This window comes from Podarcis liolepis, assembly GCF_965112155.1.
Source record: "Podarcis liolepis genome assembly, chromosome: 11".
Lineage (NCBI taxonomy): Eukaryota > Metazoa > Chordata > Lepidosauria > Squamata > Lacertidae > Podarcis > Podarcis liolepis.
The window spans coordinates 18,640,379-18,666,527 of record NC_139565.1 but is presented as its reverse complement, the minus strand read 5'-3'; the positions used below and the strand labels follow the sequence as shown (position 1 = coordinate 18,666,527).

Genomic DNA, 26,149 nt, shown 5'->3' with positions numbered 1-26,149 from the left:
AACACTTAACTTGGCTTACCATTCCCCCCCCCCCCATGCAACAGTGGTAGTACCTCGATAACCAATGGTCTAAGAATCTTTATTACAATTTATCCTGGATCAAAAACTCATTTTAGGTGTACTCTGCTTGAGTTATCAGTAACAATGAAATCCGGAAAATACTGCCACAGATGAACTGTAAAGGAATGTGAAACTCCTATCCCTGGCAAGCTCTTAAAAGCCACAGCATCTTCCAGAAGGATACTTTTGTTTTGTTTATATTTATGATGCAAATTTTGTGGCTGGGTTGAATTTGGAGTTTATTCCAAGTTTTGTTTTTTCTTGTTCATGCTGTCTACATTTAATCTGTTGTAAAATGCTGCTATTCTTTCTGAGCCTTCAGATAAAATTGTAGACATACCTTTTCTAAAGTTAGAATACTTATTTCGGATTGCAGTCGGATTTCTGGCTTGCTGCTTTGCTGTTGCTTGTATTGCTGAAACTCTTTCTCCAGAGCTTTATACTTGTTTTCCCAGTCATAAAGCTGTTAGAAGAAGAAGAAGAAGAAGAAGAAGAAGAAGAAGAAGAAGAAGAAGAAACAGAAGTTGGACGAGTTTATGCCTGGATGATAACACAACAAAGAGCTGAAAGGAACATTTTTGCCCGATAGATTCCTGGTCTTCAACTGGTTCTCCAAAGAGCATCACAAAAGGAGCACTACTACCACACAAATAGATTGGCAAAAATTAAGAAATGGTTCCCGGAATATTACATTGCTTTATAGTTTTTACACACACACACACACACACACACACAGAGAGAGAGAGAGAGAGAGGGGGGGGGGGGAGGGAGAGCTATGCACACCAAATATTAACAAGGGGGAAAAACTTCTTTGTGATGGCAGCCACCATTCCTCCTTGGAAAATCTGCCAGATTTCTCTTAATGATTTAGAAGGGCACTTGAGATTTTTTTGTTTCATTCCAACAGGCCTTTCTGAGTTACCCACTGCTGATTTTATGCAGTTTCCTCCTGTGCCTTGCACAGTACTACCAGTAATGCAGTGAATGAACATTATTCTTATTCTTAACAGATTTTTAGAAAATTATTAACCACTTAAGACAAATAAAAAAAGTCAACACATAAATGAGAAAAAAATAAGTATTTTGTTCAGGCAAATTATTTATAAAGCTAAGGTTTTGGTTTTTTTTGTTTTTTAAAAAAGCTTAACATTATTGTGATAAGTAAATTCTTCCTTAGCAACATAGGAAGAGAAATGTAGAAAATGAAAGATATGGAGGATATCCAAGGATTTCTTGAAGGAAACCCAATAAACAATGGATCAAACTCAAAAATGCCCTTCTAAAAAATGGTAGGGCCTTTGGTTCTGAGGAGATTCTCACAAATCTGTCAATGAACATTTTAGAAGCATCAAGGATACACTGCGCACATAGTTTGGTCCTTAGCATTAAAGAGATCTGAGGTGCCCTCAGGAAGCACCACCAACCTAATCTCATTAATTAGCTGTAATTAACTTTTTTAAAAAACACATTTATTCAAAAGTTACAATACAGTTACAATACAATACCCTTTCGATCAATATATCCCCTCCACGGACACATCTGCGAGGCTGGTGGCATTAAAATATCTGGTCTCCCTTTTTTGCTTTTATTGAGAGAGTACAGGATATTTTAAAGCTTTAATTAACTTGGTCGTAAGCTCACCCTTGTTTTCAAAAAAATCTATGTCCATTTCTGCCATTATATAAAGTTGTATCCAGTGCTTCCCCCCCCCCAAACATTTTGTGAATCTTTGTACTTTTGTCTATTTACTGTATTTATTTTTCTTGATTTGAACTATAAAATGGTGATTTTCTTGAGTCACAATAAGAGTACCCCTAAGCATTTTTTTGAGGGGAAAAGCACTGGTTGTATCTAACTTGGAAAAGTTAAGTTCCACTCACTTGTTGTTGCAAGCGGATCTTGTCCTCTTCCAACTGCCTGAACCTAGATTTTTCCAGCTCCACCTGATGCATGCATTCTTCTTTGACTCGCCGCATTGCATCTTGAAGCTCCTGACGGTTTCGTTCATGCTCTGCTTGGAGCTCTTTCTTTGCTCTTTGGAGCTGAAAATTTAAAGCACACACACACACACACACACACAGATTTCAGCACCAGTGGATGCCCAGATGTAAACCTGCGCTGCCTCATTTAGAAAGCACGCTCGATTGACATTACTCTCATGAGTCACTCATGCATTTCTTACCAACTTTTAAAATATATAATAATAGTAAGAATAATAATATAACAATACTTTATAAACTTAGCCTAGCTGTGCGGAGTGTGTTCCACAACATCCATGGGCAAAAAACCACGGCTCCTTGCCAGTGCTGGATTTACGTATAAGCTAAACAAGCTATAGCTTAGGGCTCCACTCTCTTGGGTCCCCAAAAATGTTTTAAAGGGAAAAAACAACTGGATGTAAATTTCCAAAGTGTAAGATAAAAAACAAATAAAATGGCATTAGATACCTATTAGGTCCATAAATTACCATTGTATCTTCAACACAAAAAACAGCGACAAATTGTTGTTGACAAAGGACAGCTGGACATATAAAGGGCCCCATTACCTTCAGTAGCTTAGGGCCTTATCAAACCTAAATCCAGCCCTGCTCCTAGCTATGTAGCAGTGATTTCTCTGCCAAATCTGATGGCTTTGCAGCTTTAAGTACAGGCTACTTGATGGCTATTTTTAGGTATTCCCACATATAAAAAATTATGCTCCTCTTTCCTTCCCCATCCACACCAACCTGCCAATGAACTAAAACATGCACACAAAAGCCCCAAAACTATGCGCCAGAAAAAGCCATGTTCCATAGCGTGCAAAAATACCAATCCAAGCACAAGTCTAAGATGAACTGGAACGGTTCTTTAGAGTTTTTTTAAAAATGGTTTCTGTACATGCACAGTACAAGATATAACATTGTGTTGCATATGTTTACCTCAGTTTCAGCACCAACAAGTTGCTTTTCACGCTTCTCTAAGTCAGTCAAAGTTTTTTGAAGTTTTTCTTCCAAAACTGTATATTCTGCAACCTAGAATGTATACAGATAAAATTAATAATAATAATAATAATAATAATAATAATAATAATAATAATAATAATAATTCTTTCTAAGTTGAACATGGTATTTGTTCTTGGGTGACACTGTATCCTTGCAAAAGAAACCGGATTTAAAATGAGCTTGAAATCCCACAAAACAAGTGACAACTTGACTTTTATGCACACGGTGGATTTCAAAATATTACGCATCAGAGCCTGCAGTGCTAACAGACTTCAACAAGACTTAGGCCGCAATCCTTTTTTTTTTTTAATAAATTTTTATTAATTTTTCAAACACATAGTGAAAACAAACAATACACAAAACAAAAACATACAAACATATAAACATGTATAATTTCGTAATCTTATTTTCATGCACCTTACTTCTCGGACTTCCCCATACCTCCCCTTTTCTGCATCCTTGTTTTACATTTCTTCAGCAACTCCTCCAGTTAACTAATTATCAAGTTCACTTTCATACAGGTTCTTTTTTAACTTATTAATTACAGCTGTAATTCTCTGTTTCCCAGATCCTTAACATCTTAACACTCCTCAATTTTACAGTAATTTTTAAGATATATTTTGAATTTCTTCCAGTCCTCTTCCACTGTCTCTTTCCCTATACACATTTACCTGAGAGTAAAACACAGTGGGGCATATTACAGTGCAGGATTGCTCTGCAAGGCTAGCAGTATTATATATCTTTATTTTAACTCAACCAAAAGGAAATATATTGCAGCGTAATTCGTAAACAATTCCAGGGTATCTCTAAGGTGTGTTACCTAAAGCATTTTTGTGTAGGTTTTATGGGCTGTGTGTCTAGGTCTTCTTCTGGCAGCTAATGAAATACAATCACCCTTTACCACTGCCAGCTATCATGACAGTTCATTATGCTGTGAAGCATTTCAAAGGGGAAAGGGTCTTACTTTCTTCTTCACCAATGCTTCCCTCTCTCTGTCCCTTTTTCTCCACTCCTCTGCAACAGCCTGCATATGAGCTAGCTCCTTCTTCTTCAGCTGTGAAAAACAAAGGCAATTTCAAAATGTCTTCCTTCGAAAACCATAAAATTTGCATAACTCAGACAGAACTATTGTGGAAGTCTTTCCTCAAGAAACCCAAACACTGCGTGCAAATTAAATATTCAGGACATCGGGGGGAATTCCAGATCAAATACACAGATAGCTCCCATTATCAGTCCTGAAAATTGATTAGGTAAAGGTAAAGGGACCCCTGACCATTAGGTCCAGTCATGGCCGACTCTGGGGTAGGGGCGCTCATCTTGCTTTATTGGACGAGGGAGCTGGCGTACAGCTTCCAGGTCATGTAGCCAGCATGACTAAGCCGCTTCTGGCAAACCAGAGCAGTGCACGGAAACGCTGTTTACCTTCCCGCTGGAGCGGTACCTATTTATCTATTTGCACTTTGATGTGCTTTCAAACTGCTAGGTTGGCAGGAGCAGGGACCGAACAACAGGAGCTCACCCCATCGCGGGGATTCAAACCGCCGACCTTCTGATCGGCAAGTCCTAGGCTCTGTGGTTTAACCCACAGCGCCACCCATGTCCCTAAAAATTGATTACAGGTCTGTTAATTTTTAAATGGTAGCTGGTAAGAGGCAATAGTTATGCATAGCCATGTAAAGCTGAATGATATCTAAAGCTACCATAACCTGAAGTAAAATGGAGAACTTTACACCACATTTGCAAATTTATTTAAGCAGTCATAAAATGCTACCATAACTCATAGGCTAATAATAGCAGAACCGTGTGTTACAAAACATAATGGAAGTAGAAAGCCTTAAAAGTGATTGGAAAAAGAGAGGTAAACTTCCACTTGAATTCAACTGAAGCAGGAGAGATGGGAGGGGAAAGCAACTGAAGTGGAATGAATTTTTAAAAGTCACTGGGGTAGAATAGAATCACAGAATTGTAGAGTTGGAAAGGACCCATCTAGTCCAACCCCCTACAATGCAGAAATATTTTGCCCAATGTGGGGCTCAAACCCTCGACCCTGAGATTAAGAGTCTCATGCTCTAGCAACTGAACTACCCCAGGCACTTTCCAGGCTATGCCCACAGAAAGTGAACATGCCAGTACGTTGCAAGACCCCAGTGAATAAAATCACTCCTCCTCTTAGTTCAATATTGCAAATATTTGGAATTCTCTCCCCCCCCCCACTCTTCCAAGGTGCTCTGTAAAATCCAAAGGTGGTACTGTCTCATGACTGATATATTATAATGACTGAAGGATGGGGCAGCAGACCAAAAGTGTTCCTGTATCGGCAAGGAGGAAGCTTTGCGCTCAAGACTGTAAATAGGTAAGATTCCTCTTGAATATAATCTTTCCAAAACGTAGATCAGTTTTAGCCTGCTGTCAACATCCTGGGCACACCTTGAAGATTCAGTGGTACTTCGGGTTAAGTACTTAAATTTGTTCCGGAGGTCTGTTCTTAACCTGAAACTGTTCTTAACCTGAAGCACCACTTTAGCTAATGGGGCCTCCCACTGCCGCTGCGCCACCAGAGCATGATTTTTGTTCTCATCCTGAAGCAAAGTTCTTAACCCAAGGTACTATCTGTGGGTTAGCGGAGTCTGTAACCTGAAGCGTATGTAACCCGAGGTACCAATGTATACCAAACTGCCTTTTTGCCCAGACACAATGTGAGACTGGGGTTATTACCCTGTGAGACACGCCTAAAAATGTATTTGAACATTATGAAGCCATCTATAATGAATCTGCCAAGCATACAATGCTGTTGTACAATCAGCTAAAGGGCTGATTCCAATTTAAAAACCTCTTTCCCACACATGTATCCACCTGAACTGCAACCTAGGTTTAAGATCTGTCACATTCGCCTTTTGTTAAGAGTGGACCTGTAGTTCCGGTTAAAAATAATGTATAAAGAAACCTGGTTTTCAAAAAGATCTTCTTGTAGTTCCTTCCACATTTCCAATTCAAGTGCTGCTTTGTATTCTAGAGTTTCTCTTGCTTCCGGCTGGATTTCAGGAACATTACGTGGCTGAGATGAAGGAACCAGTGGTGGCTCATTGGCACCTAAACCCTAAACATGGAAATGCTATTAGATAACCTTCAATGGAGTTGTGTCTTTCCAAACAAGAAAGGGTACGTTTCTGTTTACCTGAGAAGAATCGGACACCACAACTTCATGCATTTTCACAAGCCCATAATCTTCTAGAGTCACCGTGTATGAAAGCTCGGCTATCCTGTTGCTTGTCCTATAAACAAGAACAAGAACATTTCATTTCTTCTCTCATTTGAGATTAATCTTGCTCTCTACTGTCATTTGTTTACAATGGAACAAGCATGAGAAAAGTGGACTTATTTCTACATCAGTCTTTCCTCTCTTTCCTCCCAAAAAAGATCTCGGGAGCTAAACCAGTTTTATATAAAGAGGTCAAACAATCCTGACTGTCAGATGACTGATCAAAACATGTTCATCGTAAAGGCCTTTGGCTATACACAATAAATTGTTTGATTGACTGACAGACCCAGACATGACGCCAATTCTTTTAGGAATATGGAACACAGAGAGTTGAAAAAGGAATAGCTGCTCTATTAGAGAAGTACAGAGCATTTATTCCTATTCATGAATAAAGAGGCTGGAGACCGACATTATGATTCTTAGATACTGGTTACCAGCTAATCTCTGGTCTGCCTGAATTTTCTCTCTTTGTTCCTCCTAATCACTTGTGTTGTGGTGCTGGCTATCAGGTTTGACTCGAGGCTTATTTTTCTGCATATCTGCAAACAGTTTTGTTTCAAAGCTCAGAATTAAATATTTGCTGCGACAAGTGTCTTACTTTAATATGCACACTCACAACCTGGCAAATGTGGACCTAAAGGAAACACATTAAAGACAACTGTCCACAAAATAAATGTTCCAGACTCTTTTCAGATGATTGTCTTGTTACTAAAAGGTCAAAAAGTATCACTAAATAAACAAAAACATGAAACCCAAGTTGCGTACAGCAATAATTCTACAGTTTACATTTGTTTTTCAAGCTTCCTTTTCTCCATTTTTAGTAAAGTTTAAGTAGTTTTCTATGCAAATACACTGAAAAGTTGGGTAAACTTATCGAGTTACAGGAAATAAACATCTGACATTTGAAACAAATCAGTACAGTCACTTTCACATCAGTGAGTTGAGTTTGACATCAAATGCTAAAGCCAATTAGGTTTGGAGGGCTGCCATCTAGTGGCTACTAAGTTTGGGTACACTCATGCTTTTCAGAATTCTTCTCCATAATATACCGGGAAGTTTGATTGTGTAAACATATATTTTGAAATTAAATATACATTCACCATTAGAAAGTCACATAGATTAAAAATTCCAAGCTCCACATTGTAATCAAATCTTTACCAAGTCAGCAGACAATGCTTGCATGACTGCTAAAGAAAGGCACATTTGGAATCTTTTGTGTACACTTCTACATGTACAAATTGGTATCACTTTTCAAGTTCAACTGAGTGTATTCTTTCAGAAGCACTGCAACATCACAAGAGGATGGAAGTGATGTGGTCTCCCACACTATTGTTCCACTGGTCCCTTTTGTCCCCCAAAATTAAGAGTTATGCAAGCTCTTCAAAAATAAGTATTAAGAGTTTTACTAAATGCATAAAAATAATAATTCAAAAAGGCCTACAGGAGTGTTAAACAGAACCAGCTATAACAGAGGAACCTCATTTTTCAAAGCTTACTGTACCCTTGTGCTGCTGTAACAGGGATTGTTTCACTGAAGGTCTGGCGCCAGCACTGTTCCCCACTGGCACCTAGAAAGCGGGTTTTTTCCATGGCCAAAATATTTGAAAGCTGGAGTCTTGCAACTCCCAGCAGTAAGTCTTTGGCTGTTTTATCTTTATGCCACAGCTCCACCAGCAATGGTATCCTGAAATACAGAGAGAAAAAATACACATAGCATACTGGAGTTTGTATTTTGTTCTCATAGATGGGTTTTTCCTCAGTTGCTGTAGGCTGGGATGGGTAGAAGAGATGCATTTATTTTACATCTTTTGTGATGTTGGTGTAGATGCACTGGCAGACATCAATGTTACCCTGTGGCAAAAGAGTGCAACCACTTGAAGGAGTTCAAGGATGCTCAATTTTGCAAGAACATTTCACACCCATCACAGTAATTTTTCATCCTAGAAATATTCAATTGAGCGATATACTTTGACTTCTTGCATTTCCTGCATTTCTGAAAATAGGTCCCAATCCAAGGGAAGAACTAGGGTGAAGTTGTTGTCTCAAGGTTTCTCCATTCCTACTGGCTAGCCATTAACAACAGTAGAAACCCATCCGAACCTTTATCACGTCACATTAGGAGTTAAAATTCGACAGCTTCCACAAGCAAGTAGTACTTCTTCTGAATACGATCAGTTTGAATGAGTTGCTCTGAAGTATGTTCAGTTTAGAATAGGCTGGCAGGTTTCGAACTCAGTCAATGAATGATATACAGGTGAAACTCAAAAAATTAGAATAGTGTGGAAAAGTTCATTTGTTTCAGTAATTCAACTTAAAAGGTAAAACTAATATATGAGATAGACTCAATTTTCTAATTTTTTGAGTTTCACCTGTAGGGCAGATTCCAGTCCCTACCAGTTGTACACCGAGAACAAAGTGCAATCATATGAAGGGCGAGATGACCAAATGTGCTTTGTGGGACCTAATCCATCACTTAGAAAACAACACACAGAGAGAGAACCATATCTCCCTTTGTCACCTGCCACCCCCTACTGTGCTGGGCAAGTACCTGGTTCTTCAAAGCATGCACCCAGATCTCTGGTATTCGGCAATTTGAGTCCCTACCTGCCCTTGCATACAGCCTATACCCCCAAGTTGCTAGGACCACTAGAAACCAACCTACTCTCCCCTGTCCATTGCCCCTATAGATGTGGAAGCAAATGAGACCTAAACCGCACACTGCAAGCCAAGTGTCATGGCTCTGCATTCTGCCCTTTGTGAAGTTGATAGGATCATGCCCACACTGCTGGAAAAAAGGAAATTGATAAGCAAAGCAGGGGCAAATATTTAAATGGAACTTATTAGCAGATGCCATACCACCTTGCTGACACAAAACGGGCCACCTGAACTAAATAACCAGTCCTGAGGACAAATGTATAGGGTTGTAATTAATGTAGTGCTAAGGGGAATGCTCCCCAAACCCTCCAGAGCAGATCTAGATAAAGTGGGAGGATGGGGAGAAGATACAAAGTTATGTTGAGCTGGCGCTAACTTGCAATTTCAAAATGTACGTATGGTTAACTAGTTGTGAAGGAAAGTGAAATGTACCAATGCACAGATTGTTAAAATGGCACCCTTGTTACATACCTGAAGAAGGTATCCTGCAGCTGATGGGGCATGGTTGCAAAATCAAATGCACAATATGACTGGGGAAGAAACACTTCCATGTTCTTCCTCACTTCCACGGGAGGGTTTGTCATAATGGGTGCAGCACTTCCAAAAAATGGATACGAGTACCTATGGAGGTAAAAAGGTAAAGGTAAAGGACCCCTGGACGGTTAAGTCCAGTCAAAGACAACTATGGGGTTGCGGCGCTCATCTCGCCTTCAGGCTGAGGGAGCCGGAGTTTGTCCACAGACAGATTTTCGGGTCATGTGGCCAGCATGACTAAACTGCTTCTGGTGCAACAAGACACCATGATGGAAGCCAGAGCACATGGAAACACCATTTACCTTCCCGCTGCAGCGGTACCTATTTATCTACTTGCACTGGTGCGCTTCTGAACTGCTAGGTTGGCAGAAGCTGGGACAGAGCAACAGGAGCTCACCCCATCGTGGGGATTCAAACCACTGACCTTCTGATTGGGAAGCCCAAGAGGCTCAGTGGTTTAGACCACAGCGCCACCTGCGTCCCATTGAGAAACAAACAAACAAACAAATAATATTAATATTATAACAAATTCAGTGCTACCAGCTTATGACTTCAAGACCTTTAAGTAAATGAACTTCAAGCTAACTAATGACTTAATGGCATGTCTTAACATGCCATGGTATGCAATTGAGTTTATTCAGAGTATACCTATTGAAATTAATGAACAGGACTTAAGTTAGGTCCATTGATTTCTGTGGGTCTTCTATGAATCAAACTTAGGTGAATGCCACACCATTTTTTCTATCAAACAATACGCTCCAATCGCCTCTCACTATTGGCCATGCTGGTTGATTCCAACAACATCTTGAAGGGACACTGGATTCCCATTGCTCCGGAGAGGCAAGACTGACTTGCATCCTTTGTTTTATTTTCTAAAGTAAGGGAGCAGAGTGTGACAGTGATCCTGCGCCCAGTAAGGATTGGGCGCAGTTGGGTATTGTTAAGAATATTTCTAGGGGTGTGTGTTTTAATATGTTGCTGCCAATTTCCCCTAGTGTTCCCCAGGATTACATTTTTGGTCACCACTAGGGAGCTGAAACATAGAATTCTTCATGGACTTCATATACCAAGTTTCATTCAATGGACACTTCACATTCCATAAAACAGAAGGCCAAGTGGGCCAGTTAAACAACAAAAATTACTCAGCCCAAAAGTGATACGCTTGTGCCCAATTTCCATGAAGTTACTCCTTTCAGTATTTCCATAGCTTTTTTAAAAATGTAAAAACTTTCCAACTTAGCATGTATACTGGGGTCTTCCATCCAGAAACATAGCCAAAAATCCACAAGTTGCCACAACAGCATAGTGAGTTTATAAAGAAATGTGCAGATTAAAGAAAAGGGAATATTCGGGCAAGACATGTTCGTCCATTAATGGAAGTTACAAGACCTGCACAAAGTTGGAGATTGCCCTCTTACAGTACAGCCCCTGTGTCCTATCCTCAGAATTATAGGGATAAGTCTCATAAGAAAGATGCGATTACCCATAGTTTTAGATCAAGTTCATGATGAGCAAGAAGTTTGTTATTTACAGGACACATAGAAGTGATCACAGTGACACTGTGTACCTAGACTTTCAGATCCTCTCGTGGACTGGTAACTGGTTAAGGGACAGGAAGCAACGGAAAAATAAATTGAACGTTCTCCCAGTGAAGAGATGTGAAACAATAATCTAACACATGCTTTACCTTAACATACAATTGACGGGAAAGCCAGTATCCAGATTATGGAGAGTTCTTAAGTCTATTGAGAAACAGAAGTGATGGGATGCTGCTGGAACAGCAATTTTTTGACCTGTGGTAGATTCAGAGGTACCGGCCTGCTGAGTCTGAGAAGCGGGTGCTCGGGCATTTGAGGCTGAAGAGAAAACAGACAGCACATTTTCTTTTAAGATAGATGCTGACACATGCCAAACTTGAGAGCCCCTGCTGTACAAGTTCTAATACTTGAAAGTAAGAAGCTTTTGAATTTTTTTCTGGACAAAATTTAGTTTTCTTTCTTTTTTTATTGGGTTTTATAAACAAGAATAATGTTATACAAATAAGCATACCAAGTTTTCTCATGTCATTTGCGTATCACAAAAATAGCATAATAAACGTGGAAAAATATCTACAACATATGTTTCATTATTAGTGGTCAATGTATGAGTTCTTGGTTTATGAATTGGTTTAAACAATTAGGAAGAAGAATAAAAGAAAAATTAAAAAAAGAGGAGAGGCGCGCGCCTTCCCCTCTGTCCCCGGAGATTGCGGGGCAGGCAACGGGGAGAAGCAATCTTCTCCCCGCCGCCCCTTGCTTTAAAACAGGTCCGGGGACAGAGGGGAAGGCGTGCGGCGCTTCCCCTCTGTCCCCGGACGGTCTCCATAGGAACGCATTGATTGATTTTCAATGCATTCCTATGGGAAACCGTGCTTCGCAAGAAGAAAAACTCGCAAGAAGAAAAAACTTGCGGAACGAATTAATTTCGTCTTGCGAGGCACCACTGTACTTGTATGGGTTCTCTTACTATTCACTTGTTGTATTTCCTTGGTGGTGAGAGAGGTTGGGGGTGGCTTAGGGTGTTGTTGGTTGTCTTTGGTTGGCTGTAGTGAGAATTGTTTTTGTGTGAGAGTGGGGTGTGAGTGTGTATTTTTGGATCAGGTTAGCCAGATTGATTCATATGCTGTTGGTGGATTCTTGTCATCTTGTTGGGCTGTGTATGTGATAAAGGGGAGCCATACCAGGGTGAAGGCGTCTTCTTCTATTTGTCCCTGTGTCAGTTTCAGTTTATTGGTTGGTTTTTCTAATAAGGCTGTTTCCCATACTAAGTTTTTTTTTCTTTCTAAACCTAAATGTTGAACTAGCTGTACAGCATCATAGCCTGTGGCCAAACACAGCTGTTGACAGTTTTAAGGTAAGTCACATGGTGCAGGCTGGTCCATGTGGCAAACAAAACATAGCATACCAAAAACAGGTGTTCATATTTCAAGCAGCCTTCACACATTGGCCCTATCATGCAAAGTGGCCACCGGCTGGAGGCTATGCTCCTGCATTCTGATCACAAGGGAAGGGAGCAGTGTTTAAAGGTAAAGGGACCCCTGACCATTAGGTCCAATCATGACTGACTCTGGGGTTGCAGCACTCATCTCGCTTTATTGGCTGAGGGAGCCGGCGTACAGCTTCCGGGTCATGTGGCCAGCAAGACTAAGCCGCTTCTGGTGAACCAGAGCAGCGCACGGAAACGCCGTTTACCTTCCCGCCAGAGCAGTACCTATTTATCTACTTGCACTCTGATGTGCTTTTGAACTGCTAGGTTGGCAGGAACAGGGACCGAGCAACGGGAGCTCACATCGTCGCAGGGATTCGAACTGCCGACCTTCTGATTGGCAAGCCTTAGGCTCTGTGGTTTAGACCGCAGCACCACCTGCGTCCCGGAGCAGTGCTTAGACCCAAGCAATTTACTTGAATACAAATATCTGCCCAGTTCTTCAACTGCAGAGCTAAACCACACATCACAAATTTAAAACCTTACATCGCCCGCAGTTCACTGGTTGACCGCAGATAACTCTCTCCCTCTTACTGGAGTCTTCAGAATATTTTAAGTTGCATTACTGCATAGTGAATGATCACCCATTTCCTTGCATCAGTTTACCAAGCAATCATAAAGAAAACAGTATTTTGTGGTAGATATGACAGCTGTAAATGTATAAACATTTGCTTTGATGTGCTGCCTACCTTTTTTCTGTGCCTTTGGGTTCTTGTCATACTGCAGACTTTCCACTTCACTGTCTGTCGCGTCATCTTTTATGGGAGGGGAATGGCTAACCCGGGGTAATGCACTTTGAGAACTAGGCTCAGGGCTCCTTTTTTGATCACGCACTGGAGATGAAGCTCTTTTCACATTTTCAGACTCAACCTTTGAAGATAACTGAGGCTGAACGAAATAATAGTGCCTAGTTTAAACACATGATCCTCAGATGAGGGGCAGTATAGAAATTTAATAAATTATAATAACAATAACTTCATTTCATACATACATAACAGCAATAATATTTTCTATTTTCATTTGCATTTTTAAAAGTATATAAAAAGGAGAACAATTGAGTTGTACCTGAGAAACTCTGCTATCTTTTTGAAGAGACACCGATACCCCAACAGTGGGAGCCATATCCAAAGGGACAGGTGGCAGCTTTTGCCGGGCTCTGTTAGGTGGAACAAGAATATATGCTCCTTCAATTGCTACTGGATGTTGAAGGATTTCCACGCTTCCTTTCTTCAACAGCCCAGTTAAAAGTATTTCAGTGCTTCCAAGAGACTGGTCCCCACAGCAAAGATGGATCTATGTTTCAAAAGGGTATCATGAAAGTGACTATAATGAGCATTCAGTACAAAAACGATTACTTACACCCAACCAATGACATCCAAATGGAAACATTATGTCCTTAAAAAAAAATAAGGTGCTTGTAATGGATGCTGGAATAAAATAAGCCAAACAGCCCTCTTTAGAAGGTTATCCAGACTGCCTAATCTTCCCAGACTGTCTTATCCTCCGAAACCCTGTATTCTTCAGGTCAAAACATAGCAAGAGACTCCAAGCGGTCATGTTTCAGTACACGATAAGCCACAACTCACAAGCTCACAAGCTGTAAAGGGGAAGGAAGAAGGAAAGGCCAAGATGGAGCATTTTTGTAGCTTGAGGGTGCTCCTGAATCCATCTTTGTCACTAGAGGCACAACTGACATCTGGGGCTAGAAATGTTTTCTCCCAACTTTGGCTGGTACATCTGCTGTGACCAGGATAACCTGGCCACAGTGGTCCATGCAATGGTCATCGTAAGAGTTGATTACTGTAGCATGCTTTATATGGGCTGCCCTTATAACTATCTGGTCCAGAAGCTGCAACTAGGACAGAATTCGGCAGGTTACTGGTAGCGATGCTAATTTGCTGAGAGAGCTGCATTGGTTGTTGATTTCCTACCAGGGCAGGCTCAAGGTTCTTGTGTTAATTTACAGAGCCATAAACAATTTGGGTACAATGTACTTTAAGGAGTAGCCTGATTCTTTATGCCTCAATTACCTCAATTACCAAGATCCCCTGGTGGTGTACTTTTGGTGTCTCTCTGCCATGCCCCTGATGTTTGGTTGTCCTTTACAAGGGAGCAAGCTTTTAGTGTGGCAGCTCTGAAGAACTCCTTGTCCATAGAAAAGAAAGTCTAGCAAGCTTTCTTTAAGACATTCTCTAAAAACTGAGCAGTTCCTATTTTTTTACCAAGCAGTTTATACTGATACTACTGTAGTATTAGGTTCTTATGCTGCCCACTGCATTGTTTTTCTATTTTTATGAAGGTGCAGCTCATAAGTAATAAAATTAACAACATATCAAAAAAGTATAATAGTCCTTAAGTTTGATCTGCCATAACACCCTAAATTCTTATGGTATCCTCTTAACAATTTGGACTGAAGAGGAGTCACACACTTCGAAACAAGATGCAACAGCTAAATCTTTGTTTACCAGAGAGCAGAAATGGATGCATACCTTCAACTTTGAGTGAGCAAAAAAATAAGCTCTTAGAACTTCAATGCTGCTGCGTATTCTAACAGATGCTCTTTCTGGCTCAAAGTTTGGATTGATCAAATCAGTGAATGGTTCGTTGGTAACATCATTGCCCAGGAGTGAATAGTAGAAGAAGAACTCGGGCTGTCGTTCTGGAAGTTTCATTGTGGTAGGTATTAGCTGTTACAAAAAAAGAGGAGAAAAATGCAGACAACAGGTCCTCAACACTGCTCATAAGAAGTCGCGAATGCTCATGTCTATTATCAAAAGAAGTGCTGTATTCCAACGTCTATTCAAGTTTTAAATATTTAACATGGGTAACATCAAAAGCTAAGGAATTCCAAGGCTGGAAAGTTGTCCTTGCTCACTCTCCCAAGCTCCTGCCATCATGAGGGCAACACTGTAACTTTGAGGTTGGTTTAGATTTTTAACAGCAATAAAGGGAACAATCATTCTTATACAGAATCTGGGGGTTATGAAGAACCACCAAGTCATGCTGCAATGAGACATGATTTTTCACATGTTAACCATCCAGAGTTTGAAAGCTCCACCACAGGCGAAACCAGATAGTGGTACCATGGATTGGCATTATTACCTGTTCTAACTGTGTAGCAAATGCAACAGTGACAGACAGAACAAAGTAGTCTCTGCAATATTCTGCTGGTCCAATTTGATGGTATCCTTCCTCTTCGTTAAGCACTGCTGCAAGATTTTTGGGATCCAACCCAAGTTGCTGAAGAGGTACTTTAAAAAGAAAACAAATGCCTTCAGTTGCATTCTGAACAAAATAAAATCTACTGGGAGCTGAAAATATACAGAGATGAAATTCAGAGAGGACAGTTGTCTTTAAGAAATCCTGTTAGCCTTGGGCTAGTAAGGGGCTGAATAAACCCCATGTCAAGCTAGTCATCAGTTACAACAGGGATGGGAGATGTGCATCCCTTCAGATGTTGATGGGTTTCAATTCCCATCATCCCAGACCAGATGAAAGTTGGAGTCCAACATCTGGAGGACCACAATTTCTACATCCCTGACCTACACAGATTTCATCTCAAAGCAGATGAAAGGACAGATGAAAGGATAGAAAACAGCTATGTAAACCCTAACTCTCCACTTTTTAATACTTTATTTGCCTGGCCTTCTGGCATTGATAGTTTATGTTTAAGAATAAGGATTCACCTTCCTGTGTTTTTTTTTTGTAAGAAGTATCATATCAGTTTCATGAAGACCAGAGAATAACCATCTGTACTACTTGAAGTTATACCACACATACCCAACACCTGTGTTTTATTTGTTTTATGCTTTTCACACAAACTTGCCCAGAAATGTTGGACACAGCTAGTAAAATAATAAGTTAACAAAACAGAAACAGAAACAAGGAAATTAACTGTTTACAATATTCCACTGAGGTTGTACTTTACTAATCTTGACAACAGAATTTAAACAAGCTTTAGGACAGAGAATCATATGAAAAATAAGGGGGAAGATGAAAACTTAATACAGAGTAAAGATGAAAGCTTAACGTAGAACAAAGATGAAAGGTGAAAACATAATATAGACCAAAGCTTTAAAATAGGATAACTGAATACATTGCTTTTCTGTCTTTAATTAATTACTATTTTAAATCTAGGAAAGCAGAAAAAATAAAATCAAATATATAGAGAGAAAATTAAATATCAAAATATAACATATAAAATTCATGAGTGGTTAAGATATAAAAATAATTCTTTATGTAATAAAGTAGGAATGGAGAACCTGTAGCCCACTTGATGTTGTTGGGACTCCAGCTCCCATCAGCTCCAGCCAGCACGGCCAGTCATCAGGGATGATGGGAAGTGTAGTCCTACAGCATCTTGACATTGACAGATTGTCCACCTTTGCCATAAAGGAATGGAACAGAACCCTTGTAAACCACTCTGATACAAGACAGGCCATTAAGATTTTTAACGTAAATATTCAAATGTTCTTAGCCCTGAAACTTTGTCAAAATGAGCAAAGATGAAATCACTTCAGCTGTCAGAAATCAACTATCAAATCTCTCAGACTTCAGGTTTATAGGATCAAGTTTTTCCGCCCAACGAAACACCAAAACCCACCATCTGGAGCCAGGTGCAAAGTAGCACCATGAGGGCAGGTATAAATTTAGAATTACGGTAAGTAAGGGAATACTGCTGAGCAGATGCTCAGCCCAAGGATTTGTGATCAGAACAAAAGAGGAAACAAAGCAGAATACAGAGGATTTGTACAGTGAATTTGCCAATACTAACCAATGATATTTTAGGATCTCCATCAACTTGACGTAACTGCAGAATTCCCACAATTTTCAGAACATAATAGTGTTTGGTGAAGTGTTCATTATTCTACTAACCTGTTACATCTCTGGGAGGTGCGTCCTTCGCTTTAAAGCCATCTGTGGATGCCTTAGTATCAGTTTCTAGCATTAGACTGAGTTGCAGCTCAGATTTAAATTTTGTGTATCTATTGCTCAGTAATGGATACCACTTTGGCGGCTGCAGGGATTTGATTAAAACAAAAAGTTGGGTGAAATTCTACATACACGGTATTGTCGTCAGATAGAATCTCTTTCCAAGTTGGCTACGTTTTACAAGATCTTACATTTAAAGTTAAGCCTAAGACAAAGAATAGTTGTGATCATACAACACTGTTACAGCAGAAGTGAAATTATATCATTTGTTCACACTTCAATTTTCAATTTATTAAAAAAAGCAGGGGGCAGAGGACAAGACTTTGGCCCTAATCCAAAGATCTGAAAACAGAAGTAATACCCTCTTTCCCTAGTAAACAGATGATTGCCAGAGATAATCTGTTTAGAGGCAGAGGGCATGACTGCACTAGCTTTTGGCTACCCTAATATGGGGGTGAAGGGCTCCAAAAGCACATAATATGTTCACCACCTACAGCTGACCTTTCTATATCCAGAATAATTCTGCACTTGACTCTGCTGCCATCTGTTCATAGAAATCTTAATTCCCTCCATGAAAAAAAATGTTTAGAAAAGCTAGTCATTCCACCCCCCCCACCAAAAAAAAAAGTACAAAGCAACTATTTAGAGCATATATCATAGGTTATTATTTGCATTTAGCCTGCTATGGTGGACAAAGGCATATCCATTAAATCCCTTTAGTAAATAAGAGCAAGAAATTTATCTGCTACAAACCATGGCAGATAATCATCTTAATGGGCAGGTCATTGACCTGAGCTTTGTTATCAGGTTATATAAATAAATATGCAGCTGCTTAAATTTTCTTGAATAGCCAGTCATTTTAATGACTGTTCTGTGCTGTTTCTAATTTGTTTAAAATGTTGTTGTAGTTTCATACACTGTCCTGGTATTTTAAGATAGGGCTATCTTTAAATACAGTGGAACCTCGGTTGTCGAACGTAATCCGTTCCGGAAGATTGTTCCACTTCCGAAACATTCGACAACCGAGGCTCAGTGGGTGGCTGGAGAATTCAATTGAAAAAACAGAGAAACATGCCTTGGAAGCCGTTTGACTTCCAAGGCGCTTTCGAAAATGGAAGCATTCACTTCTGGGTTGTCGGCATTCGAAAGCCGAAACATTCGACTTCCGAAGCGTTCGACAACCAAGGTTCCACTGTACTTCCATGTGCTTTTTTCCTTTTCCAGGGCGTTACTTTCCAAAACGTCCAAAGCATATGACATGTTGTGCCCACGGAGACAGGAGGGGAACAGCCTGATTACCAAACAGGAAGAGGGATGGGCAACACAGTGGAAAACTCAGAGTGGGCACAACAGCTCTCTGCTGCCTTGCCCCTCCATGTAATAATAATAATAATAATAATAATAATAATAATAATTTTTATTTATACCCCGCCCTCCACAGCCAAGGCCGGGCTCAGGGAGGTTAACAAGCAATAATAAAAACAAGTTGAATGAATACAACTTAAAAACAAGATTAAAATACAACATTAAAACATTGAAACATTAAAATATTAAAATGCAGCCTCATCACAGGAGGAGAAAGGAAAAAGGAAAAAGGAAGAGGGGGAGGGAATCAAATTGGCTCCAAGCCAAAGGCCAGGCGGAACAACTCTGTCTTACAGGCCCTGCGGAAAGAAATCAGATCCTGCAGGGCCCTGGTCTCATGAGGCAGAGCGTTCCACCAATGTTAAAAAGGCCCTGGCTCTGGTTGAGGCTAATCTAACTTCCTTAGGGCCCGGGACCACTAGGGTGTTGCTATTTATGGACCTTGAGGCTCTCCGTGGGGCATACCGGGAGAGGCGGTCCCGTAGGTACGAGGGTCCTAGGCCATGAAGGGCTTTAAAGGTCAAAACCAGCACCTTAAATCTGACCCTGTACTCCACCGGGAGCCAGTAGACCACCGGGAGCCATGTAACCAGCAGTGGTGCATAGTTTGGGGAAACCAGGTGAACAACACCAACCCACCAACTGATATTTGGTACAGCTCAGATACAGGTTTACCACCCCAATGAGCAAATATGTATAGAATCTGCCATTCAATAAGAGAATGAAAATCAATACCATTTAATCTGGCGTATCTGATAAAGGAGCACACATTCATTTATTGTGACGTGTTTAAGACGGGTTCCATACAATACCTGTTTCTTCTCTTGAGCAACTCTCAAATCTAGTATAATGTAACCTACAGGCTCTTTGGCGGAAGAGAGAGAATCCACAGAAAAGCATTGTAACTTGATAGGTGTACGCTGTAATCTGCAAGGAAATAAATATGCAATACCATTAAGAGGCATTGGAAGCAGTTACATAAGCTTTTGGCTCCCCAATGGTACATGTAACATTTTTAATGATAAAACCACCTAGGTATTATCAGAAATGGTAGTAAATATTTTAATATATTTTCTATTGCAAGTGTTTTTTTTCAATAATAAGGAAACTTTAGCAGTTAACAAATGCGTATAAAATTTTCCAACCTCTCAAATAGGCTCCAGGTATATGGCAACAGTTAAATATATGAAAGCTGGTTACTTTTCTTGGAGGTGAAAACACAAGAGCTTAAGACTGTTCTTTTTAGTAACTATCTGAGCTTTCTAGCCAAATGCTATACAGAAAAGGGGATGGAATACACCCATAAGTTTTCCAGTACAGTTCAGGCTAAGTTATTATAGTAATTCTTTACAAGATTCTAAATACATGCAACAAGCACACACTCAAGCAATTCAGAAATCTTTTGAGAAAATAACCTGTGTTGGTGAAGAGCTTTCCTGTCAAGTTCCCAAGCTAACTCTGTGGCAAATTCAGGTTGATCAATATGTTCTACAGGGTCTGTAGCTAGAGTTTCACCATCAAACTTTGCTTCTACCACAAGCATATGCTTTGGACGTTTTGGAAAGTAACGCCCTGGAAAAGGAAAAAAGCACATTTATTAGATAGCTCCTTCATAAACAACTAGTAGTATACGATTTAGGGCCTGATGTAGCTGCTTAATAATCACAAACCCCAGGGCACATTGCAGAACTGATATATAATCAAAGGCTGTTCCTTGGTTACCTGTACAAACACATCTTTCAAAGAGCTGGCTCAATTTTGCATTGGAACACAAGATTACTGTCAGGGAACTGCCATCAGAGGCACGGGAGAAGGAGAGGGTCTCTGATTCTGCAGGGGAGGGTCCAAGCGCCAGAGGGAGACTCAGCCGGGAAGAAGGGGAAGAGAATGAGTGTAACACCAGGGATCCAGGAGAACAACGGGACAGGGAGGTGCAGGGGCTCCAGGACTCTTCGTTGGAAGTTAGCGAGGAGAGCCCAAGCACCCCGCTGCCCACGCCCACCCTGCGCAGGAGACTCCCGCGCAGTGAGAGGCAGAAACGATTGGGCGTCAAACAACTCTTATGTTGGCAACGCTTCAAGAAACACCCACAGACAGATTCTACGAGTGACTAAGGGCAGCCACGCTAAGATGGGCTGTGCAGTCCGGAGGGTTTAACCAGGCAATCCGAGGCTCAAACGGAGCAGGATTACGCACGAGTAACTCCCAACCACTACAATTACAAAAAGAAACGGGAAGTAGATCGCAACTAAAACTGCTTGTGTGCACAGTCTGCAATGCACAAGAACTACACAGAGCAAGAACTACACCAATAAAGTGACTGGGTCATAACTGGCAGTCCCTTGTGTGATGGCTTGGTGAGTCATGGGAAGAGATTTTGATTTTCTGACAGCCAGCATGCTGACCCTCCAGCTTTCCACCTGGAGGGAAACATTAAAAGGTAAGGAAGAAAGGCTTAGGATAACTCACAGTGTTTAGTTCAATTCTGGTACACAAAACCAATTCCTGGGCTCAGAATTCTGTGTATGCCAGCTACTGAATCTCCTGACTGTAGTAAAAAATGAGGCAGATCTTGCAAACTTTAAGTCTATGAACTTCTTTAAGTCACACTGTGCTATACACATACCACAGCTGCAATTCTGTTCACACCTGGAGCTCAATAGGACCATTAGTAAATATGTGTGGAGTGTTTGTTTTGATCTGTGTGGATCTATCTACTGATGGAGAAGAAATAAAAGGCAAGTAGAAAGGTAAGTAGAGAATGTTTTTCTACCATATGTTTAAATGTGGACTAATTTCATATTGCCTTAAGTTTTCACTATATCTGTACTTAACATTTTCACCAGTAACGTTTTAGTAATTGCTATTCATCACTATGCTACAAGCCACAATAAACCAGATTGCTGAAGGAGAATGCAACGTACATTTTAAGAACAGGTTAAAATTACTATGAACAAATCAACTAATAAAAAAATGCTGAAGTCAGCATTTTAATCTTTTTGAAAGTTAGATGGTGTATAAACGGAAAATAAAATATACATACATTGAGATGTACTTGCAAGGACCACAATATGCTAGAGTTCATGGATTTTTTTTAAAAAAAACTAAGCACTCCTAATTCTAACGCATCACAAACAATGTAACAAGAAGTACCAGCTACATATTGCTTCATATAAGATTCCCAAGTGTCCTGAGTTCAAACCCTGCTCATCTCATGCCTGTCTTTGGAATGACATGGTACTGGTTTCCACAGAAATGTTACAACAATGTTTTCCTGTGCGATACCATACTATTCTGAGAAGACAGGCAATGTCTATTGTAATAACTCAATACTAAATTTCTGAAACAGCAACACAGAATTACGAATCTGACTACATATGCTGCTTTTGTGCCTTTTATTAATCCTACTTCCCTTATACCTGATCATTCTGTTCACAAAATTCTCCCTTCCTTTTGCCAGCTTTTATGTTGTAAACACCAGAACTCTGCCACCGAAATGAGAAACTGAAGCCTGCAAATAATTTACAACCTTGGATCTGAAAACCTTAGTTGTTAGCTCAAGGACATGATGGTAAAGTAGGATGATGATGATAAATAATAATAATAATAATAATAATAATAATAATAATAATAATAATAATAATAATAATTTATTTGTATCCCGCCCATCTGGCTGGGTTTCCCCAGCCACTCTGGGCGGCTTCCACAAAAAATACACTAAGATGTCACACATTCAAAACTTCCCTAAACAGGGCTGCCTTAAGATGTCTTCTGAATGTCAGGTAGTTGTTTATCTCTTTGACATCTGATGGGAGGGCGTTCCACAGGGCGGGTGCCACTACTGAGGAGGCCCTCTGCCTGGTTCCCTGTAGCTTTGCTTCTCGCAATGAGGGAACCACCAGAAGGCCCTCAGCGCTGGACCTCAGCGTCCAGGCAGAACGATGGGGGTGGGGACACTCCGGTATACTGGGCCGAGGCCATTTAGGGCTTTAAAGGTCAACACCAACACTTTGAATTGTGCTCGGAAACGTACTGGGAGCCAATGTAGGTCTTTCAAGACCGGCGTTATGTGGTCTTGGCGGCTGCCCCAGTCACCAGTCTAGCTGCCACATTCTGGATTAGTTGTAGTTTCCGGGTCACCTTCAAAGGTAGCTCCACGTAGAGCGCATTGTAGTAATCTAAGTGGGAGATAACTAGAGTATGCACCATTCTGGCAAGACAGTCCGTGGGCAGGTAGTGTCTCAGCCTGCGTACCAGATGGAGCTGGTAAACAGCTGCCCTGGACACAGAATTGACCTGCGCCTCCATGGGATGGTTAGCAATAGTTGTAGACATGCTCAGACATGCTCTCTCCCGTTTCCATTGCTTAATGAGTTGAAGATGCAACTCTGGTATTCTATATTTTCAAAAAAGGAAGCAGGAGCTCTTTCACCTGGTGTCAAGAGCATGCAAAAACCTTTCCGCTTACAGAGATGCCTTATCAGACACTTCCAAATATAAAATCACCCCGCTGTCTCCACATTCATTATTTACACAACCAACCGCCACATGGTAAGAGATATTTTGGGCAGACTTAGGTTACAATCCTATGCGTACCTAGGAGATCAGCTGGTTAGAGTGTGGTGCTCACCATGCCAAGATTGCAGGCTCCATCCCTGTTTGGGGCAGCTGGATATTCCTGCATTGCAGGGGCTTGGACCTAATGGTCCTCAGGGTCCTCTAACAATGCTACGTCTTGCTGAATTCAAGAGGGATTTACTTCTGAGCAGAGAATCACACTGTTGGGGGCTCAACTCTCCCAAAATTGAAGTCCGCTCTACAGAAGTGCCCCACAAGACGAATGCCTCGCTAGACGAAAAACCTGCTAGACGAAAGGGTTTTCCGTTTTTCGATGCACTTCGCAAGACGAATTTCCCTATGGGCTTGCTTCGCAAGACGAAAACGTCTTGCGAGTCTTGCGATTTTTTTCGCTCCCCCCCCTTATTCTAAGCCGCTAATAGCCTTTTAGCCGCTAAACCGCTAATAGCGCTAATCCGCTAATAGGGTTGCTTCGCAAGATGAAAAAACCGCTAGACGAAGAGACTCGCGGAACGGATTATTTTCGTCTTGCGAGGCACCACTGTACAAGAATGGGGGTACCCAGGGAGCAGGGGGGCAGCTGCCCCCCTAAATCAAGCAAATAAATAAAAATACTTAACTGACCAATTGCAGCACAGATAACTCGATTCTGCCCCCTCCTACCGGTGTGTGGGTGTGTGTGCGCTATTTGGTTGTTGTTTTTAGTTTGATTCCAAATATTGTGGTTTTATATTTTGATTTTGTTCTGTGAACGGCCCTGAGAGCTCCGGGTATATAGGGTGGTAGCAACTACTCTATTCCAAACTTAAAAATGGAAAGTGTAATGCTGGTGGTCAACAAAAGAGATTTAAAGACTCTCTCAAGGCAAATCTAAAAGAATTAGACAACTGGGAAACACTGGCCTGCGAGTGCTCCAAATGGAGAACATTTACCAAAGGTGTCATGGGTTTGAAGACGCTCAAACTCAGGACAAAACAAGCTAAGAGGAAGGCATGCTTGGCAAACCCTCCCCATGATCAACTCCCAGTCAGAAACCTATGTCCCCACTGTGGAAGGACGTGTGGATCCAGAATTGGCCTCCACAGTCATTTATGGACCCACTCTTAAGACCGTGTTCATGGAAGACAATCTTACTTGGCTACGAGTGATCACCAAAGAAGAAGAAAAGATAAATTCAATAAATTATAAATTAAAAAAAAGCCTGTCCCTCCCCCCTTAAACAAATACAGTGGACGCTCGGGTTGTGAACGCGATCTGTGCGGGATACACATTCACAACCCACAGCGTTCGCAACCCACAGCACTGAGTCTGCGAATGCGTGGGTTGTGCTTCTGTGCATGTACAAAGTGCGATTTAGAGCTTCTGTGCATGTGCGACTGCTGAAACCTGGAAGTAACCCATTCTGGTACTTCCAGGTTTCGGTGGGTCTGTAACCTGAAAAAACGGAACCTGAAACGTCTGTTACCCAAGGTATGACTGTACTAGCTATGCCCATGCCCACAAGTTGTTGTTGTTTAGTCGTGTCCGATTCTTCGTGACCCCGTGGACCAGAGCACGCCAGGCACTCCTGTCTTCCACTGCCTCCCGCAGTTTGGTCAGACTCATGTTTGTAGCTTCGAGAACACTGTCCAACCATCTCGTCCTCTGTCATCCCCTTCTCCTTGTGCCCTCCATCTTTCCCAACATCAGGGTCTTTTCCAGGGAGTCTTCTCTTCTCATGAGGTGGCCAAAGTACTGGAGCCTCAGCTTCACAAGTAAAGGAGGGTAAAGCAGCCACCTTACATGGCGGCTCACACCTTGAACCACGTGCCCCAGGTTCAATCTCAAATCTCCGAGCAGAAGTGGGAGAGACCCCTTGCCTTAAAAACCCTTGGGAGCCGCTGCCAGTCAGTGTAGGCGACACTACCCTCAATGAATGGGCGATCCAACGCACCTCAAGGCAGCTCCCTAACTTATGGGTGGGGTGGAGGCATCCATAGATGAATGGGTCTCTGATTTTTTTTGCCTTCCCTTTTAACACCCCCCCCCTTCCTTGCGCCTTACCTTCCAGGATAGAAACCACAATCAGGAGCTGGTCGGCCCTTGTTGTACCCATTCTCCTCCAGGCGGACTCTCTGCTCTGGCAGGCAAGGCGCAAGGCTCTCGCGAAGCTGCCCTCTCCGCGCCGGGTCCCCACATCCAAGCCGGTGACGAGGCCCCAACGCCCTCCTCCTCCTCCTCCTCTCTAGTCCCGCCGGCAGCCTCCCCTTTGGCGCCTCGGACGCGCTTTCAAACCAGCCGCCGCCGCTGCTTAGCAACCGGGAGGCGGAAAAGCAAGGACCCGAGGCACAGAGAGACGGGGCGGGGAGGAGACAGAGCGGCGCTTCCGGTATGTCGCTTCAACTTCCGGACGCTGCTGCCTCGTTGTTTCCCCCGGGGGGGAGAGGGGAAGGGCGGCGAAGCGCGCGCGCTGCAGCGCCACCTATGGGAGAGGCGGTTGGAAACGGGAAGATATTTCCGAGTGCAGCAGGGTGAAACAGGAGGCGAGGAGCGCAGGCTGCGCGTTTGTGGCGGGCGATGCCGAGGGATGGATGGACTGCAAGGGGAGCAGCTCAGTTTACGTGCTATCTGCTGATCTCACTCCCCGGGCCCCGTGTTCATGCCCTCCAACAGTTTCCCCCCCCCCTGAATTTATATACCGCCCTATACCCGGGGATCTTCATGGCGGTTCACAGAATAAAATCAAGCTACTATTGTTGTTTAGTCGTTTAGTCGGTCCGACT

The 26,149-nt window shown here is 41.7% G+C and overlaps 1 protein-coding gene across 1 annotated transcript in view; it reads right to left on the bottom strand.

Moving 5' to 3' along the window:
- The window catches only part of CEP120 (centrosomal protein 120), a 39,441-nt gene extending 13,667 nt beyond the window's left edge, over positions 1-25,774 (bottom strand). The window contains exons 1-17 of the mRNA XM_083464434.1: positions 25,431-25,774; positions 20,225-20,381; positions 19,622-19,736; positions 17,388-17,529; positions 15,615-15,763; positions 15,002-15,199; positions 13,578-13,805; positions 13,202-13,400; positions 11,176-11,344; positions 9,426-9,575; positions 7,801-7,983; positions 6,216-6,312; positions 5,985-6,137; positions 4,005-4,094; positions 2,978-3,070; positions 1,941-2,102; positions 401-523 (exon numbers count right to left, since the gene is read on the bottom strand). Coding sequence (XP_083320560.1) covers positions 401-523; positions 1,941-2,102; positions 2,978-3,070; positions 4,005-4,094; positions 5,985-6,137; positions 6,216-6,312; positions 7,801-7,983; positions 9,426-9,575; positions 11,176-11,344; positions 13,202-13,400; positions 13,578-13,805; positions 15,002-15,199; positions 15,615-15,763; positions 17,388-17,529; positions 19,622-19,736; positions 20,225-20,381; positions 25,431-25,482 — 2,460 coding nt within the window. The 5' untranslated portion in view covers positions 25,483-25,774. The remainder of the gene's footprint in view (positions 1-400; positions 524-1,940; positions 2,103-2,977; positions 3,071-4,004; positions 4,095-5,984; positions 6,138-6,215; positions 6,313-7,800; positions 7,984-9,425; positions 9,576-11,175; positions 11,345-13,201; positions 13,401-13,577; positions 13,806-15,001; positions 15,200-15,614; positions 15,764-17,387; positions 17,530-19,621; positions 19,737-20,224; positions 20,382-25,430) is intronic.
- Positions 25,775-26,149: the final 375 nt, after the last annotated feature.